The sequence below is a fragment of the Loxodonta africana genome, chromosome 10 (genome assembly GCF_030014295.1).
Source record: "Loxodonta africana isolate mLoxAfr1 chromosome 10, mLoxAfr1.hap2, whole genome shotgun sequence".
Classification (NCBI taxonomy): Eukaryota; Metazoa; Chordata; class Mammalia; order Proboscidea; family Elephantidae; genus Loxodonta; species Loxodonta africana.
This window is the reverse complement of record NC_087351.1, coordinates 88,027,376-88,046,864: the sequence shown is the minus strand read 5'-3', so window position 1 is coordinate 88,046,864 and position 19,489 is coordinate 88,027,376. Positions and strand designations below refer to the sequence as shown.

General features: G+C 38.1%; 1 protein-coding gene across 17 annotated transcripts in view; it reads right to left on the bottom strand.

Annotated features, from left to right (window-relative positions):
* TTLL5 (tubulin tyrosine ligase like 5) overlaps positions 1 to 19,489 on the bottom strand; it is a 333,448-nt gene that overhangs the window by 213,061 nt on the left and 100,898 nt on the right. For 16 of the 17 annotated variants that reach the window (XM_010588760.3, XM_010588761.3, XM_064292769.1 and 13 more), the window contains 3 exons: positions 17,435 to 17,476; positions 8,425 to 8,538; positions 8,053 to 8,144 (listed from right to left, as the gene is read on the bottom strand). In XM_010588760.3, the coding sequence (XP_010587062.1) occupies positions 8,053 to 8,144; positions 8,425 to 8,538; positions 17,435 to 17,476 (248 nt within the window). The remainder of the gene's footprint in view (positions 1 to 8,052; positions 8,145 to 8,424; positions 8,539 to 17,434; positions 17,477 to 19,489) is intronic. The other variant, XM_023546382.2, reaches the window with a different exon arrangement.

Here is a 19,489-nt window from a genome sequence, read left to right as displayed (position 1 = left end):
AGGCTCTCTCCATTTAGGTTGATGTTGGCTGTTGGCTTTGTATAAATGCCCTTTATTATGTTGACAAATTTTCCTTCTATTCCTATTTTGCTGAGAGCTTTTATCATGAATGGGTATTGAACCTTCTCAAACGCCTTTTCTGTGTCAGTTGATAAGATCATGTGGTTCTTGTCTTTTGTTTTATTTATGTGGTGGATTACATTAATTGTTTTTCTAATGTTGAACCACCCCTGCATACCTGGTATGAATCCCACTTGGTCATGGTGAATTATTATTATTTTTTTTTAATAATTTTTATTATGCTTTAAGTGAAAGTTTACAAATCAAGTCAGTCTGTCACATATAAGCTTATATACACCTTACTCCATACTCCCACTTACTCTACTCCTAATGAGTCAGCCTGCTCCCTCCTTCCAGTCTCTCCTTTAATGACGATTTTGCCAGTTTCTAACCCTCTCTACCCTCCTATCTCCCTTCCAGACAGGAGATGCCAACACAGTCTCAAGTGTCCACCTGATACAAGTAGCTCACTGAATTGTTTTTTTTTGATATGTTGTTGAATTCTATTGGCTAGAATTTTGTTGAGGATTTTTGCACCTATGTTCATGAGGGATACAGGTTTATAATTTTCTTTCTTTTTTTTTTTGTGCTGTCTACCTGGTTTTGGTATCAGGGATATGCTGGCTTAACAGAATGAGTTTGGTAGTATTCCATCCTTTTCTATGCTCTGAAATATCTTTACTAGTAGTGGTGTTAACTCTTCTCTGAAAGTTTGGTAGAACTTTGGAGTGAAGCCATCCAGGCTAGGGCTTTTTTTGTTTGGGAGTTTTTAAATTACCTTTTCAATCTCTTCTTTTGTTATGGGTTTATTTAGTTGTTCTACCTCTGTTTGTGCTTAGGTAAGTTTGTACTTAGGTAAGTAAGTAGTGTGTTCTAGAAATTCATCTATTTCTTCTAAGGTTTTCAAATTTGTTAAAGTAAAATTTTCCATAGTAATCAATATGATTCTTTTAATTTCAGTTGGGTCTGTGGTGATATTGCCCATCTCATTTCTTATTCAGGTTATTTGCTTCCTCTCCTCTTTTTCTTTTGTCAGCTTGGCCAGTGGTTTATCAATTTTGTTAATTTTTTTAAGAACTAGCTTTTGGTCTTGTTAACTCTTTCAATTGTTTTTCTGTTTTCTATTTCATTTGATTCTGCTCTAATTTTTCTTATTTGCTTTCTTCTGGTGCCTGAGGGTTTCTTTTATTGCTCTCTTTCTATTTGTTCAATTTGTAAGGATAATTCTTTGATTTTGGCTCTTTCTTCTTTTTGTATGTGAGCACTTATTGATATAAAGTGACCTCTGAGCACTACTTTCACTGTGTCCCAAAGGTTCTGATAGGATGCATTTTCATTCTCATTGGATTCTGTGAACTTTATTCCATCCTTAATGTCTTCTATAACCCAGTCATTTTTGAGCATGGTATTGTTCAGTTTCCAAGTGTTTGGTTTCTTTTCCCCACTTTTTCTGTTATTCATTTCTACTTTTATGGCCTTACGCTGAGAAGATGCTTTGTAATATTTCGATGTTTTGGATTCTGCTAAGGCTTGCTTTATGACCTAATATGTTGTCTATTCTAGAGAATGTTCCATGTGCACTAGAAAAGAAAGTAGATTTGGCTGCTGTTGGTTGGAGTGTTCTGAATATGTCTATGAGGTCACATTGGTTGACTGCGGCATTTAGATTTTCTGTCTTTATTCAGCTTCTTTCTGGATGTTCCGTCCTTCACCAAAAGTGGTGTGTTGAAGTCTCCTACTATAATTGTGGAGCTGTCTATCTCATTTTGCAATGCTGTTAGAGTTTGTTTTATGTATCTTGCAGCCCTGTCACTGGGTGCAGGAATATTTAATACGGTTAAATCCTCCTGGTATATTGTATAGTGTCCTTTTCTTTTGTGGTGGATTTAACTTTAAAGTCTATTTTCTCAGAAATTAATATTGCCGTTCCTGCTTTTTTGATTGTTGTTTGCTTGAGACATTTTTTTCCATCCTATGAGTTTTAGTTTGTTAGCATCTCTAAATTTAAAGTGTGTCTCTTGTACGCAGCACATAGACGGATCGTGTTTATTTATCCATTCTGCTACTCTCTGTCTCTTTATTGGTGCATTTAGTCCATTTACATTCAGCGTAATTATGGATATGTATGAGTTTAGTGCTGTCATTTTGATGTCTTTTTTTGCGTGTGGTTGATTCTTTTTTCCACTTAATTTTTGTGTTGAGTAGTTTATCTTTATATATCATCTTTTCCTGTTATTCGTTTTTGTTGATTTTGTTTCTGCTGATTCTTTATTTTTTATTGTATTTTATTTTGATGAGTAGGATTGTTAGTCTCCTTTTGGTTACCTATTTACCCCTACTTTTCAAAGTTTAAACCTAACTTTTATTTCTTTATATCGCCTTGTCTTCCTCTCCATGTGAAAGATCTATGGCATTTCTTAGTCCCTCTTTACTGTTTTAATGTTTAATGACATTGCTGTTTCCCTGTTTTGAACATTTTTTTATCTTGATTTATTTTTTGATTTCCCTATCTGGGTTGACATCTGGTTGCTCTGTCCAGTGTTCTAGTCTGATTGCTGTCTCTCTATGGATTCTTGCAGCTTATTAAATTTTTCATTATGTTGAGCAAAGAAGAATGAAGAACACCAAGGTCACATGATAACTAAGAGCCCAAGAGACAGAAAGGGCCACATGAACCAGAGACCTACATCATCCTGAGACCAGAAGAACTAGTTGGTGCCCGGCCACAATTGATGACTGCCCTGACAGGGAGCACAACAGAGAACCCCTGAGGGAGCAGGAGATCAGTGGGATGCAGACCCCAAATTCTCATAAAAAGACCAGACTTAACGGTCTGACTGAGACTAGAGGAATCCCGGTGGTCATGGTCCCCAAACCTTCTGTTGGCACAGGACAGGAACCATCCCCGAAGACAACTCATCAGACATGAAAGGGACCGGACAGTGGGTAGGAGAGAGATGCTGATGAAGAGTGAGCTAATTATATCAGGTGGACTCTTGAGACTGTGTTGGCATCTCCTGTCTGGAGGGGGGATGGGAGGATAGAGAGAGTTGGAAGCTGGCAAAATTGTCACGAAAGGAGAGACTGAAGGGCTGACTCATTAGGGGGAGAGCAAGTGGGAGTACGGAGTAAGGTGTATATAAACTCATATGTGACAGCCTGACTTGATTTGTAAACGTTCACTTGAAGCTCAATAAAAGTTAATAAAAAAAAAGTTTTTTTTTCATTATGTTCTTGAATAACCTTTTCAATTTTTTCTACTGCTTTATCTGTGTGTTCCTTGGCTTGTTCTGCATATTGCCCGATCTCCTTCCTGATCTCGTCCCTGATGTCTTGAAAAGTTCTGTATATTAACCTCTTGTATTCTGCATCTGGTAATTCCAAGAAGGCACCTTCACCCAGAAGATCCCTTGATTCTTTGTTTTGAGAGCTTGCTGACGTGATCACGGTCTGCTTCTTTATGTGATTTGATACTGACTGTTGTCTCTGAGCCATCTATAAGTTACTGTATTAGTTTATTTTATGTTTGCTTACTATGTCCTAGCTTCTTGCTTTGTTTTGTTTTGATATGTCCAAATAGGTTGCTTGAGTGAGCTAGCTTGATTATTTTTGCCTTTGAAGCTCTAATGTCCTGTCACCAGATGGCTAGAGCTCACTTTTCTTGTATGGATTCAGCTCAGGTGTCCAGGTAATTGGTCATCAAGTGTGTGGTACATGCTCTGTCCTACAGTCCTCGAGGTGCAGGGGTGACTGGTGTAGGTACAGGTATCTGATTGTAGCAGGGGGTCACACTCTGAACAAGGTAGGGGGATGACAACCATCCCCCAAGTGTCTGGGAGCAAAGCGGGTTCCTGTTGCCTAGAGCACACAGGTGGGCAGGTTCTGCAGATGGACCACAGGCACCCAGAGCTTTTGGTTGTAACGACTGGGAGGTACTAGTTATCCTTGGACTCCTGTCACGGGTGGCTTGGTGACCTGATTGGAGCCACCAATCCTTAGGCCCCTAATGTGAGTAGGTGAGGGCCCTGTTTAACAGGCAAAGCGGTGTGAAACATGAATATCCCACCTCTCCACTGCACAGCTGACACAGTTGTAGTCTGCCAACAAGGGCCTATTCTTCTGAAATAGGCCAACACATGTCCATGCAGGGGGGAAAGCTATTTGAGGTCCACAGGCCGTTTATTCCTGTACAGGAGCCACTTCTGTCCTGAGCTCCTCAGCTTAGTGGAGCTGGGAGATTTTATTTTCCCCCAGTTGTGAATTTATTCCTTCTCCAAGGCTGGGAGAATGGCTCAGAGCTCTCAGCAGGATCTATCTCCAGCCCAGGGAAATCAACAGCCACTGAAGCCAGCTTGGGGGCTGTGGGCATGGTAAAATATACGCAAGTACTTAGCTTTTGCTGAGAGCGCCGTTCTTCTCTGGTTCTGGACATGTGAGTAGGCTGTACTGCTGGCTGTTTCTCCCTGAGGGAACTGTGGCCAAACACTACCACCCGCCCACCACCGTCGCTCCCGGGAATGGTGCCTGAGGGTCCCCAGCAACTCAGGTCTGGCAACTCCTCTCTGCCTCTCAAGTATCTGTCCCTTCCCCTGCTGTCCGGTCCGTTTTCTAACCTTGCCTTTGACATTCAAGGCTATAATCATTTCACTTGTTTTTTCAGGTCTTTGTTATAAGAGGGATCACTGGAAGCGTCTGACTCCTCTGTCATTTTGGCCCCGCCTCAGCATAATGTTTTTGAGGTTCATCCACACTGTAACACGTATCAGTACTTCGTTTCTTTTTATAGCTGAATAACATTCCATTGTATGTATATACCACAATTCCATTATCCACTCATCGTGTCAACATTCATCTGTTAACAATGAAAGGCTGTTTCTACTTTTTGGCTACCGCAGATAGTGCTACTATGGACATGCACGTACATGTGTTTGTTTGAGTACCTATTTTCGATTTTTTCAGTATATACCTAGGAGTGGTATTGCTGGGTCATATGGTAATTCGATGTTTAACTATTTGAAGGAACGCCAAACTGTTTTCACAGTGGCTGAACCATTTTACACACCCACCAGCAATGTAGGAGGGTTCCAATTTCTCCACATGGGTGCCAACATTTGTTATTTTCTGTTTATTCCTTTTTTTTCTTCACAGCTGTTGCAGAAGGTATGAAGTAGAATCTCATTGTGGTTTTGATTTGCATTTCCCTAATGACTAATGATATCCAGCATCTCTTCATCCATTTGTACATTTTCTTGGAGAAATGTCTATCGAAGTCCTTTGCCCATTTACAATGGGGTTTTTGTCATTTTGTTGTTGAGCTGTAAGAGTTCTTTTATATTCTGGGTACTAGACCCTTATCAGATGTTTGATTTGTGAATATTTTATACCATTCTGTAGGCTGTCTTTTCACTTTCTTCATAATGTCCTTGGATACAAAAAAGTTATATTTTGATGAAGTCCAATTTATCTAGCATTATCTTTTAAAGTTGAATATTCACATATCATAGTAATTCCACATCTAGATATATACTCTGGAAACACATACAAGGACATGTACAGCACAATTCTAACATTACCAGCAAAGATCAGTAAGAAGTGTCCATCAACATGAGAATGGAAAAATTAAAAGAATATAATAAAGCAGTGAAAAAGAATGAATTATAGCTATATCCAACAATATGAATCTTCTGAGGTTCACCCTTCAGCCAGAGACTGAACAGGCCATGGAACAAAACAAGACTAAAGGGATGCACCAGGCCTGAGGCATGGACTAGAAGGCAGAAAGGAACAGAAAAGCTGGTAATAGGGAACCCAGGATTGAGAAGGGAGTGTATTGACACATTGTAGGGTTGTTAACCAATGTCACAGAACAATGTCTGTACTGTTTGATAGGAGACTAATTTGTTCTGTAAACCTTCATCTAAAGTACCACAAAAAAAAAAAAAGTTAAAAAAAGAAATAACCAGCTCAAAAGAGTCAGGAGTGCGCAAGTTATATTCAGGAGAAAATGAGTATTTCTGGATGAAACGTAAGATTCTGTTTGAGATGTAACAAAATGTTCGGTTTTAAGATGACTTCAGGGGATATTTTTGTTTAAGAATTAAACACTATTTCAGGACAATAGTTTCTGGGGTTTGTCCAGCCTCCATGGCTCCTGAAAGTCTGAAGTCAATGAGAATTTGAAATTCTGTCCTGCATTTTCAAAATCTGATCAGGGCTTTTCCATAGAATCTTTAATCATAACGTTCAGTAATGGTAGCCAAGCACCATCCTGTTCTTCGGGTCTCATGGCAAAGGAGACAATCGTTCATGGAGGCAATTAGCTGCACATGCCATATCCTCCTCCTAGTCCTGATTCTCCTTCTTCCAAAATCCTTAAAATTCTTAAAAAATAAGCCTCAAAAAGATTAAGCTGATCTACAAGTAACTTAAGTGTCTGACAAAACAAACAAACAGACTTTAAAGAAGGCAATAAAATCCAAACTCAACGACTTATTTACAATGCCCAGCATCCAATTAAAAACAAAGAAAAAAAAATTGTACTTGCGAGAAACATGAAAATATGACTCATACATAAGAGGAAAATCAGTCAAGAGGAACTGGCCAGAGATGCAAAGAAAACAGAATAAACACACAAAAAAATTTAAAGGAGCCTTTATTATAGCATATGCACAGGATTTAAAGCAAATAATGAAAAGAGAAAAGGAAAACACCAAAAGAAAAAGGTGGGAATTCTACTAATGAAAAATAAAATCTGAAATGAAAAATTCAGCAATGGAATTAACAGATTAGACAGTATAGACAAAAAGATGCATGAACTTATTGAGAGACACAACAATATAAAACCATCTGAAATGAAGCAAAGAGAAAAACTATCTGAAAAAAATGGACTTGTGGGACAATATCAACCAATCCAACATGTAACCAGAGTCCTGAGAGGAAAAAGGAGAGGAACACCAAAAATACCTTAACAAATAATGGCCAAAGCTTTCTAAAATGTAATAAGAACTGTAAACCCATAGACCCAAGAAACTGAATGAATCCCAAGCAGAAGACACTTGAAGAATACACCACCACACTTGCTTGATAAAAATGTACTATCGTTTATCATATGATCCAGCTATTGTACTTCTAAGGTATTTAGTCAAGAGAAATGAAATCCTATGTCCACACAGGAACTTATACATGAAAGTTCATATAAGCTTTCTTCCCAAGAGCCCCCAAATTGAAATAATCCAAACATTCCACAACATGTGGGTAGATAAGCAAATTGACGTATATTCATAGAATGAAATACTACATAACAATAATAAGGAATGAACTACTGTATCACACAACATGGATAAATCTCAAAAACATCATTTTCAACAAAAGAATCCAGAAGCAAAGTTCATACTGTATGATTCCATTTATACGAAATTCTAGAAAAACTGATTCATACTGATGGAAAGAAGATCAGTAGATGTCTTAGGCTCAGGGTTCTGGGGGAAGGGGGGTGCTGACTGTAAAGGGGCATAAGGGGACTTTGGGGGGTGATAGAAATTTCTCGATCTCGATTGTGGTGGTTAAATTAGAGTTTACATTTGTCAAAAGTGGTCACCAAACTGTTCACTCAAAATGGATACATTGTAGTGTATGTAAAACTAAATCTCAAAGTTGAATTAAAAAATAAACAATGCATTGTTTAGGTAAAATATAGATGTTAAAATAATTTTTTTTCATCAAAGTAATAATAATCACAAAGTTCGGGACAGTGTCTAGCCCTGAGTTGGAAGGCTAGTTAGGAGGGAGAGAGAGCATTTTAAAAAAGGGAGGAATAGGTAGGTAGATTAAATTACTGTTAACGCTCTAGTTCTTGGGTTGGGTAATGCTCATCACATTATAAAAAAATAAAATAAGAACGGCGCCACGCAGAGACCAATGATGACAGAATCACGATCCAATTCTCTGGCCCTGAGTTACAGATTTAAAAAAAAAAAAGGGTAGTCACCTCACCCGTATATTTCCCACGTCTCTGATGTAGGGAATATGCGAATAAATCCACCTCTTCGATCATTCTCCTCCTTCACCCGTCGTAAAACTTTGATCTAGATGGGAGAAGAGAAAATGAATGAGTAACTATTATGAAAACTGGAATCCATGTGGTTACAGGACACAGGAAGAGAGTTATGACCCAAGAATATGAACGAAGCATGAAGGGAGAAATAAATTCTATTTAAATGTTAGTTTTTGAGAAGGAATTTTTCCATCTTGAATCTTTCATTTTCAATGTAAGATATGAGCCTGTCACAAATATTCAGACTCACTTACTTATTTTCACTGAACCCTGGGTTAACCCACAAAGGCCTAAAATGGAGTTTTCTTTACCTCCTCCATTGAAAGACCAAGCACAGAACCACCTAACTTCCCCGGCACCTTCTCTCGGGCTGAGCCCACAAGGTTTTTCATTTCCGCATCACTGGCAGAGAGTGGACGGGAACGCTAAGGAGAAGGAAAAAAACGCAGAAGTTTTTATCATCTTTCTTCATTTGCCTCTGTCAATTCCCTCAACATCATTACCTTTCCTAACATTTATAAGCTCAAATTCATAGCCCATTTTCCATAATTAATCTCAGCCTGAACCCCTGGGAAACAGAGGAAAGCTAGTAAAATCAAAGGTAAGAAAGAGAGAATTGTAGGGAAACACTACATGAGTTGAAAGAGAAACAAGTAGAAAAAGAGATGTCCACATGGCTTTCTCAGCTAATGCTTACTTCTAATCTTGGTTTTTGAGTACATTCAATATTTTCAAGGATATGGAAAAATTCTGAAAAATAGCCACAATATGAAATTAAATGTGTATTTATTTTAGCAAGTAATTATAGTCTTAGGAGAGTTAGGAGAACTGAGATATGAGACACAAAACCAAGGAACAATCTATTGTGTCAGAGATGAAGTTGGGCTTTGGGATGTTTTAGAACTTTGATGAGGGAAACACTAAGATGAATCATCAGCAACACAGAAAATGCTGTGACCAAAAGGCTAGAACTTGGGAAACACTGGCTGCTGGACTTCAAGAGACTTGGGACAAAGACAACTGCCTTGGACACTCCAAGGAAGGAGCCAAATGGGCCACATTTATCACTGATCCCAAAAGATGATCTGGGTTATTTCAGGCTCTAAATGATGATCAGGGAGGTTACCTGAGTACAAAAGGTTTCAAATGAGTTTGACAGTAATGCAAGCAGTGAAATATAAAGGAAGTCAGATGGCATGAAGCATGATAGTACAGGATTACTACAATAGAGGAAGTGTCTGACAAAATAAGATAAATAAATTTGCCAAGTAGTAAGAATAAGAAATAATACAAGAAACATGGATACGAACTGTCTTTCTAGATTCCTAGAAGTAACTTTGACCAAGTAGTAGAAGCCCCACTGCCAGCTATAATTTATCTTTCTCTGTGTGTAAACTGTCTATGGAAAGGCAGATTTTGGTAACTAACTTTTGATCCTTTCAGCAACACCCATGTATACAAATAACCATTAACGATTTTACCTTTGGAGGTGGAAGATGTTTTACCCTGGGAGACCAATACATGCTAATCTTCAAAGTTAGCATGGGAGCTGTAAAAAATAGATTTTCTGATATCCATGATGAGATATCTACTTAAATAAAATTCATGATTTCCCCAGATATAAGTTTCCTGTGAAGGTAGGAATTTTTATCTGTTTAGCTTTATTGTAGTGTCTAGAACAGTACTTTGTATGGAGAAGGATATTTAAAAAAAACTATTGAACAAATAAATAAATGAACAAACATGCTGACATACAGATTAATCATGGTTAGAATTAAAACGCTACAGAAGAATTTTGGGAAAAAATTTAACTCACTCTCTGAGAATACCTTAAATAGTGGGTGTCGGAAAAAGGGGAATCAAGGTAAGTTTAAGGATTTAGGAAGAAAATTTATATAGTTAATATATTCACTAAAAATAATCCTTAAAGTGTGAATGTTTATTTAGCATATAATTTGGAAAAGTCAAAATATTAAATGGATGCTTTGAGGAGTTTTCTCATTATCACACACTGTTTCTTTTTTGAGACACACACTTCTCTACTTCCTATGTGATAGCATGGCCTGGACAATAAAGCCACTGGCAGTGAATCCTCCAAAGTCAAGAAGCCTTTTTATCTAAGATTATTTAACAGTACCAAAAAGTCATCTCAAATTATGTAAGAAGAGTAAGAAGTAAGCATTCATTTAAATAAAGTAAAAAAATAAAAACATTTAAGTATTTTAAAATAGAAAGAATGCTATTTAAAACTATTCATGAACTAAAAACCATATTGAAAGTTTAACAATAAAAAATGCTTTTAAGAAATAGTTATTACTTCCACGAGGGGCTAAATTACTGGGCTGAGGGCTGTGGGGGCCATGGTCTCAGGGAACACCTCTAGCTTAACTGGCACAACATAGTTTATAAAGAAAATGTTCTACATTCTCCTTTGGTGACTAGTGTCTGGGGTCTTAAAAGCTTATGAGCAGCCATCTAAGATACTCCACTGGTCTCACCCTGTCTAGAGCAAGGGGGAATGAAGAAAACCAAAGACACAAGGGAAAGATTTGTTCAAAGGAGTAATGGACCACATCTATCTACCACAGCCTCGCCAGACTGATTCCATCACCAACTAGATGGTGCCCGGCCCCACCACTGACTCCTTTGACAGGGATCACAAGAGAGGGTCCCGGACCGAGCTGGAGAAAAATATAGAACAAAATTCTAATTCACACACACACACAAAAGAACAGACTTACTGGTCTGACAGACATTGGAGAAACCCTGAGAGTATGGCCCCCAAATACCCTTATAGCTCAGTAATGAAGTCACTCCTAAGGTTCAACCTTCAGCCAAAGATTAGACAAAATGAGACTAACTTGGCATAGCAGCCCAAGGGCAAGGACCAGAAGGCAGGAGGGGACAGAAAAGCTGGTAATGGGGAACCCAAGGAGAAGAAGGGGAGAGTGCTGACACGTTGTAGGGTTGGCAACCAATGTCACAAAACAATATGTGTATTAATTGTTTACTGAGAAACTAGTTGGCTCTGTAAACCTTCATCTAAAGTATAACTTTTTTAAAAAAGTTATTACCTAGTAGAACAGTTCTAAAGAATGCACAGTGCTATTAATAAGAACATGGGTCAAATCTCTATTCAACGACATCTAATGAGCACCTCTAATTTTTGTCATTGTGGAACTGCTTTATGATGGTGTCTTAGTCATCTAGGGCTGCTGTTAACAGAAATACCTCAAGTGGACGACTCTAACAAACAGAAGTTTATTCTCTCACAGTCTATCTAGTAGGCTACAAGTCCCAATTCAGGGCATCAGCTCCAGGGGAAGGCTTTCTCTTTCTGTCTGCTCTGGAGGAATGTCCTTGTCATCAATCTTCCCCTGGATTAGGAGCTTCTCACAGGGATCCAGGGGATCTACTCCTGGCACTGTTTTTTGGTGGTATGAGGTCCTCCTGTCTCTCTGCTTGCTTCTCTCTTTTGTATCTCAAAAGAGACTGGCTTAAGGCACAATCCAATCTTGCAGATTAAGTCCTGCCCCATTAATGGAACTGTTGCCTATCCTACCTCATTAACGTCATAGAAGTAGGATTCACAACACACAGGAAAATCGTATCAGATGACAAAATGGTGGATAATCACACAATACTGGGAATCACGGCCTAGCCAAATTGATACACACATTTTGGGCGGACACAATTCAATCCATGACAGATGAAATAGTATCCCTGGTTTCCAAAGACTGAGATCATAATGATGTGACTTATCCCTCCACCAATCTAAAGCTGTTCGGAGGGAAGCAATGAACTAACACCAAAAACTCTCAAACTTCTCTGTTAATCACTTTGAAAGAGTTGTCTCCCACATACACATACAACCACTCTTTTGCTTCACACAGCCCACAGTTTTAACTCTAGCTACTCTGTGCATAGATGTTGATTGTCTGGGTGGGGTATGTGGGAATTCTGGTGGGGGCTTCTGCCTGGGGTATTTGAGAGGTGTAAGAAATGGAGGGACTGAAAGGTAATGGTGCCTATTAGATGAATGCAAGCAAAACAAAGAGCACCTGGTCTCTCTCCTGTCCCAGCTGTTAACTCTCATATGCTGATAGCATTATTCTTTTATTGCCACAAATACACCAGGCTACAGAGAAAACAAAGGGTCAATATCGCCCCAAGAGAAAAAACTGGATAGGAATGCTTCTAATTTCTTCACTTGTTCATTTTAATCTATACTACTAGGAGGGCTAAGAGGGAGAGACATGTGAAAAGTTGTAGCTCCTGTGGTCTAGGTATCTCAAATGCTTCCCTAAAATCCACCCAGGTTCCTATGTTTTTGGGAAAGCTGTTAGAAAATATAAGACTAGAAAGACAGAAATATTTTGCCAATAGAGGCTTTTCAATAAATTTGAGATTTTGAAAATTAAAAATTAAGAAATTTTTAATCAACATAATACCTGCTGTACTGATTCATTCAAGACAGAAAAACGTACTTTGAACAGCAAAGCACTACTATCCTAGACCACTGATTGAATCCTCCCAATATTTGTTAATGTAGTGAACTATAAAGGGATGTGAACTGAATTACAAACACAGGTGAGAGAAAATGGAGAGGAAGACAGAAAGAAGAAGGAAAAAATATATATATATAAATACTTAAGCATGCCAAAGAGATTAAAGTCCAAGCAAAGGAAAAAACAAGACTGATCTGAAAGGTCATTGGGGCAGCAAAAACAAGGATAAAACAGTCCAAGTGTAAGCCATTCTGTGGTTTTTATTTTTTTTTTTATTGTACTTTTAGATGAAAGCTTACAGAACAAACTAGCTTCTCATTAAACAATACACGTATTGTTTTCTGACACTGGTTGCCAATCCCACGACATGTCAACACTCTCCCCTTCTCCCCCTTGGGTTCCCCATTACCAGCTTTCCTGTTCCCTCCTGCATTCTCGTCCTTGCCCCTGGGCTGCTGTGCCCATTTAGTCACATTTTGTTTTACAGGCCTGTCTAATCTTTGGCTGAAGGGTGAACCTCAGGAGTGACTTCATTACTGAGTTAAAAGGGTGTCCTGGGGGCATACACTCTGGGTTTTTCCAGTCTGTCAGACCAGTAGGTCTGGTCTTTTTTTTTTTTTTTTTCTTGAATTAGAATTTTGTTCTACATTTTCTCAACTCTGTCTGGGACCCTCTCTTGTGATCCCTGTCAGGGCAGTCAGTGGTGGTAGCCGGTCACCATCTATTTGTGCTGAACGCAGTCTGGTGGAGGCTGTGGTAGTTGTGGTCCACCAGCCCTTTGGACTAATCTTTCCCTTGTATCTTTGGTTTTCTTCATTCTCTCTTGCTCCAGATGGGGTGAGACCAGCAGAGTATCTTAGATGGCCGTTCCCAAGTTTTTAAGACCCCAGATACTACTCACCAAAGTAGGATGCAGAACATTTCCTTTATAAACTATGCTTTGCTAATTGAGCTAGATGTTTCTGTGGTTTTGATTTGGGGTATATTAGCCACATTCTTTAGATGGTACTTATAATAAATCCACATATTTCAACGGGTCGCCTAAATGCACTAAGCAAGTAAGGCTCCTCTGAATTTGAACAGAACCACTGCTTCTGGCTAGATGACACAGATTCAAAGTGTCAGACACTCAAACTTTAAACAGCCAAATTACTATCTAGGTAAGAATTCTACCATGCAACATGAATCCAAGATCTGATTTATCATTAGTACAACCTTATGATTCTGAAATCTACCCAGAAAAGAAATCTTTATCTAATCCTTACTGCTAGGGAAGAACTGGCTGAGAATGTAAAAATGCTGAGACAAGGGAAAAAACAAAACAAACCTGTTGCCGTCAAGTCAATTCCAACTCATAGCGACCCTAGAGGACAGAGTAGAACTGCCCCATAGGGTTTCCAAGGAACGGCTAGTGGAGGATTCGAACTGCTAACGTTATGGTTAGCAGCCGAATGCTTAACCACTGTATCACCAGGACTCCACTCACCCCCACTCAACAGAGTAAGAAACATGCTGAATCAGAAAAATGATTCTCAGCCTAAAGAAAGCTGGCAGTTATGAGAAGAACTGGACAATATATAGAATAAGAAAAAGTTCTATCCTAGACTATATATGAGATATCCTAAAAGATATCATAATTCAGGGGCAAAAAAGGAAATCTGTTTGACAGAGAACAAATGCAAAGAATAAAACTCTCGCAATGCAGTTTCTCAAAGTTTGAAATTCTGCATTAAAAACAAACGAACTATAAACAGCCCAACTTTTACGTGAGGCATACTGCCATCTAGAATGTACAGTGCAAAATCAAGTTTAAAAAGCAAAATGAAAGAAAAGAAACAAAAAGGATCACATATCAATAAATCTGGCTGGAAATTGACCAAAAAATGGCTAATAGAGAAAGTTTAAACATAATGATACCTGAGGTATACTCTGAAGTTAGAAAATTTAAAAACAAGAAGAAGGAAAGGAATTAAGTAAGTAAATAAGTAGACTTGTGTTACAGTAAGAAAGAGACATGCAACATCTGGAAATTTGGAACAAATGTAAGTCAGCAGGTCTGAGACATGCATCTTGTTATTAAGGGAATTGGCTTTAAAAACAAAAAAACTTACCAAAACCACTTACAATTATGTTTGAAAAATGATGAAGAAGTGAGGAGGGTACCAGAGGATTAGAAAAAAACAAAAGAGATACCAATCTCCAAAAATGTAAGAAGTATGCTCCTATGGTTATGGCCTGCTAAGTCTAACTTGAATCCCTTGTAAAACAATGGAACAGATACTAAAAGAAAAAATTCATAAATATTTAGAGTTTAATGGGCTTATGAAGAGAAGTAGTAGAGACTGTTTATTTTAAAACATGCTTTAAAGTTTTGATTTTTAAGATGAAATTACAAAAAAGGGGGGGATACAGCAAACATATTTAATGCCTTTGGATTTCAGGGAAGTGTTTGAAAAAAATCTGTGAAATTTTTATGCTAAATTATATTTCCAATCAGGTTTAGTGCCATGATATAATGAACATAATACTATGAAAAAAACTGGAAGCTGTTAAAAAAAACAGAACTGTAGGATAAGATACCAAAAACACACTGCCGTTGAGCTGATTCTGACTCATGGCGACCCTATAGGACAGAGCAGAACTGCCCCATAGAGTTTTCAGGGAGCGCCTGATGGATCTGAACTGCCAACCTTTTGGTTAGCTGCCATGGTAAATCAAGTTAGGAAGAGATTTCAGGAATAGGTACCGATTAAGCATTACTTAGAACCTTCACTAATGGCTGGGAAGAGAAACAACAAAGCAATGAAATCTGTGGGTGACAGCAAACGTGAGAAACATGACTACAGATAGATGAATAACAGAACAATATCTGATACCAATAATGGAAAAAGGAAAGTCCGAACAGGATTCAAAAGGGTAAACTGTGTGTCTGGCACTATCCCAAAAATTTTTCTGATGTTATCGTATTTCTTTCTCACCATAACTCCATGTATGTATCATCATACTCAGTTGACAGATGTGGGAACTGAGCCTAAAAGAGGTAAGGGAACTTGCCCAGGATCTAACAAGTTATTTGGTGAAGCTTGAATCTGAACAGATTCATTTGATTCTAAAGCCCATGTTCTTTCCTGAATATCATGCTGCCAGCCTTGGAACATGACAATTTCTAGTGGGGGAGTAGGGATTTGAACCACAGACATTCAAGGACAGGGAGATATGCAGAAAGAGATAATGGATTTTAAAAAGAAAGGGCTGACAATAGGCAAAAAACTAAGTGACTGCATAATCTGACAGCAACAAGGCAGAAAACGTGACACAGCAGTCTATAAAATGTATCTTAACTATTGTGGAGTTGAGAGTGCTTCATTAACAAAAAGACACTGGCAAGGCAGAATACTGCAAAGAGCGTTAAGAATCAAAGAATTCAACATGTATAAAGCTGGCTGAAGAGAGCCAGAAAGGCCTGGTGTCACGTAAGCAGTTTTTGAATACTACTAGCAAGAGGTCTTGCTCTCCAACAAGGATATTGCAACCTATGGAATTCAAGCAACGCAGCTAGATGTAATAGAATTCAGATGGATAAAGGAAAATTAAGATTAGAACTGCATATCAAAGATGCTTTTTTTGGAGTCAAATTCAGAAGGTTATGAAACTACTTTCAGTGTTCTCCTTGAGCAGATTATTTCAAGACATATTTAGAATGTAAGCTCTTTGAAGTCAACGGCCTTGCTTTTTTTTTTTTTTTTGCCATGGATACCAGCTAGCACACATCAGGTACTTGTAAAAAACATTAAGTATTACAGAATCTTGAATTCAATCAACTAAACACCAAAGCTCATATTACACAGCCACATTAGCCAGTTACCAAATCCAAGACAAGGCCACCAATGAGTCTTTTTTTCATGTCTTATATTCATATAACCATGTAAGTCACTTCATCAGAAACAGCAGCTAAGAAAATTATGATTCAAGCTGCCAAGCTTACCAGAAACTGTATCAGAGAGTAGAAATGCCAAAATAAATATACTTGAGCTTTTTCGAAAGAATAGTTACAAGTGACACACTTATATATGAGAACATCTATATCCCTCACACTAAAGCAGCAAAGAATAGGAGCAGTACCCCCACTGTTACCCTAGCGCCTCCAAAAGATACTAAAAAGGAGAACCGTGTAGAAGAAAGCAACAGTTAATTTTGGATATTGCTATCAAGAACAGTAAGAAAACAAATGTTAATAATTCAGACAGAAAGATAAAATACTCTGTGTCTTTATTTTAAACATGGCATTGGAAATACTAATTATGGCAGAGTTTCTAAGATTCATAAAACTATAAATCACTATGTATAATAATGTCATCTATTAGGAAACACAATTATAGCATAATACCCAATTTTTCATATCGAGCCGGTAACAATGGTATGTTTCATAAGGCGTATGAACAAAAGAAAGGTTATTTGTGAACTACAATATTTCCCTTCTGAAATATTTTAGTCAAAGCAATAGATAACACATCTTTAAGTTCTGTTCGTTATTTAGATTCAATTGCCTCCACAGGGTAACCACTAACAGGAAAAGAGGACTCATCAGTTCCTGAGCTCCTGCCTTCTCTACTCTCCTATTCCATACCTAAGAAGACCTCCATTTATCACCATCTATACTATTTTTTTTTTTATACTACTTAATGTTATCAAACTGTGCAAAATGCAGGTGCACAAAATATGTACTGTGAAAGACTAAATAAAGCGAAAAGGCTTTCCATTTGGGGAATGGAAATAAACTTTTAATGAAGTCTGCAAACAATGCAGAACTTACCTGCTTGGCGTTTGATGAGTAAAACTGTGCAGATACTGGACGCTATAAAAGATAGAAAAATGGAATAAAGCCTTATCTTCTCCTAATGTGCCTATATTCCACCTTTTGTATCTATCATATAAAAAAGGAAAAAACGATCTCTAAGCAGAGATCCAAAGTAAGAGCTCTACACTTTGTGGCTGGAAGGTGAGAAGCATTTATCATTATTTTTCACACGGCTTTCTCCTATGGTGTATGTATTTCAGCTTCATCTTCTCATCACTGAGAGCACAATCTTATTACCGGATACTGAAGATCCTGAAGTTAACTACTCCACCTGACAAATTTGTTTCACACAATAAAAAAAAAACTAATTCCGACTTTCTTCTGCCTTTAAGCAAGTGTCCTCTAGGCTGCTTATGGACAAAGTTACACCATTTCCTGCTAGTTAGCACAACAAATGGTGAATAGATTGCCCAGGACTTGCAAAAAGTCACCAATAAAACTGACAGGCAAGCTAAGAAAAGGGGTCAGCTCATCCAAGACTGACATCAGCTACCCCTAGAGTAAAACTTGGCAAAAACTGTGTTAAAGCTATACAGAAGTACTCACAGTCCTTTATACAAGAGCTTGAGGAGACTGTGCTTGCCACAGATGCTACAGGAAACAATTTGCAAAGGAATGGTGATTGCCTAAATTAAGTATTCCTAGTATATAACCAAAACCCACTACCATTGAGTCGATTCCGACTCAGCGACCCTACAGGACAGAGTAGAACTGCCCCATAGAGTTTCCAAGGAATGCCTGGTGGATTCGAACTGCTGACCTTTCGGTTAACAGCCATAGCTCTTAACCTAGGTTAACCCTCTACTTTCTCTTATTAAAAAAATTTAAAAACTCTTTTATTTGTGATAGTATACTGATCTAGTACAAACATGTTGCCTGGTTTTACCTCTAAGCCAAGATCGTGCCCTTAAAATAGAGGACACCCTGTTTCAAATCACAACACTAATTAGGGAAAAATTCTAGAGCAAGGGTCACAGATAGGCAGTTCAAAGACTGAACCCAGCCCAAGGACCCGTTATGTCTGGCCTGCAAAATATTCAAAAAAATTGAACTTACTACCACTATTTAAGAATTAGAATTTCTGATTTCTCTTGACAATAGCAAGATCTGACAACACTTAGCCCATGCTTGTGAAAGACAATGAGGAGCTGGTACAAAAGCCCCTTTTACATGAAGCAGGCACTATCCAGCTTGCCTCAGTCACGTCACTCTAAGCTGTATTATACCCAGCCCTATTTACTCATATGTATTACCTGCCTGCAATCCCTACAGATATTTGACTCTGCAGACCCTGTTCTAACAAAAAGTTAGCTAAATAAATAACAGTATATGAGCTTGTCAGACAGAAATAGCATTACTCTAAATAAGATAAGCAAGCAAAAGGAAGAAGAGGAGAAAGAGGGGTAAAAGGTGTAGGAAGGAAGGGCAAGAGGAGAGGGCAGTGGAGAAGAAGTTATTTCTCCCTTCAATGTGCTCATAATATAGCAGAGGAGTGCTGGACAGTTTCGAAGCAACAAACCAATGAATGCAAAACAATGCAATGTAGAAGAATTAAAATATGTTGAAATGAAAAGCAAAGGTCATGACAGAGTAGAACAAATTTAATAAGAAAGATCTCCAAACCTTCTCAGCAGGTAAGGTAATCAATCCAGATTGGGAGAAAGGAGGAAAGTGGATCTTTCAGAGAAGAAATCTTTAGGGCAAAAAAAAAGGTAGATGTGGAAATTAGCAGGATCTAGACAGGAAGGGAATGATTAGCTGAAGGAATGAGTAGCTAGAATGATTAGCGGATTGGCTTAATGAGAACAAAAATGCAGGGTACACAAAGACTGGAGCAGCACTTGGTCGATCGAGGTTTCTAACACGTTCAAGTGTCTTTAGGCATTTATCTATCTCATTTAACCTCAATCAACCTCATGGCCACTGAGGGTCCCTTTGAAGACAATCCCTTGTAGAGAAGATACTACTTCAGCTGGGCATCTTCTGATGCTAGTTTGAAGATCAAAAAGA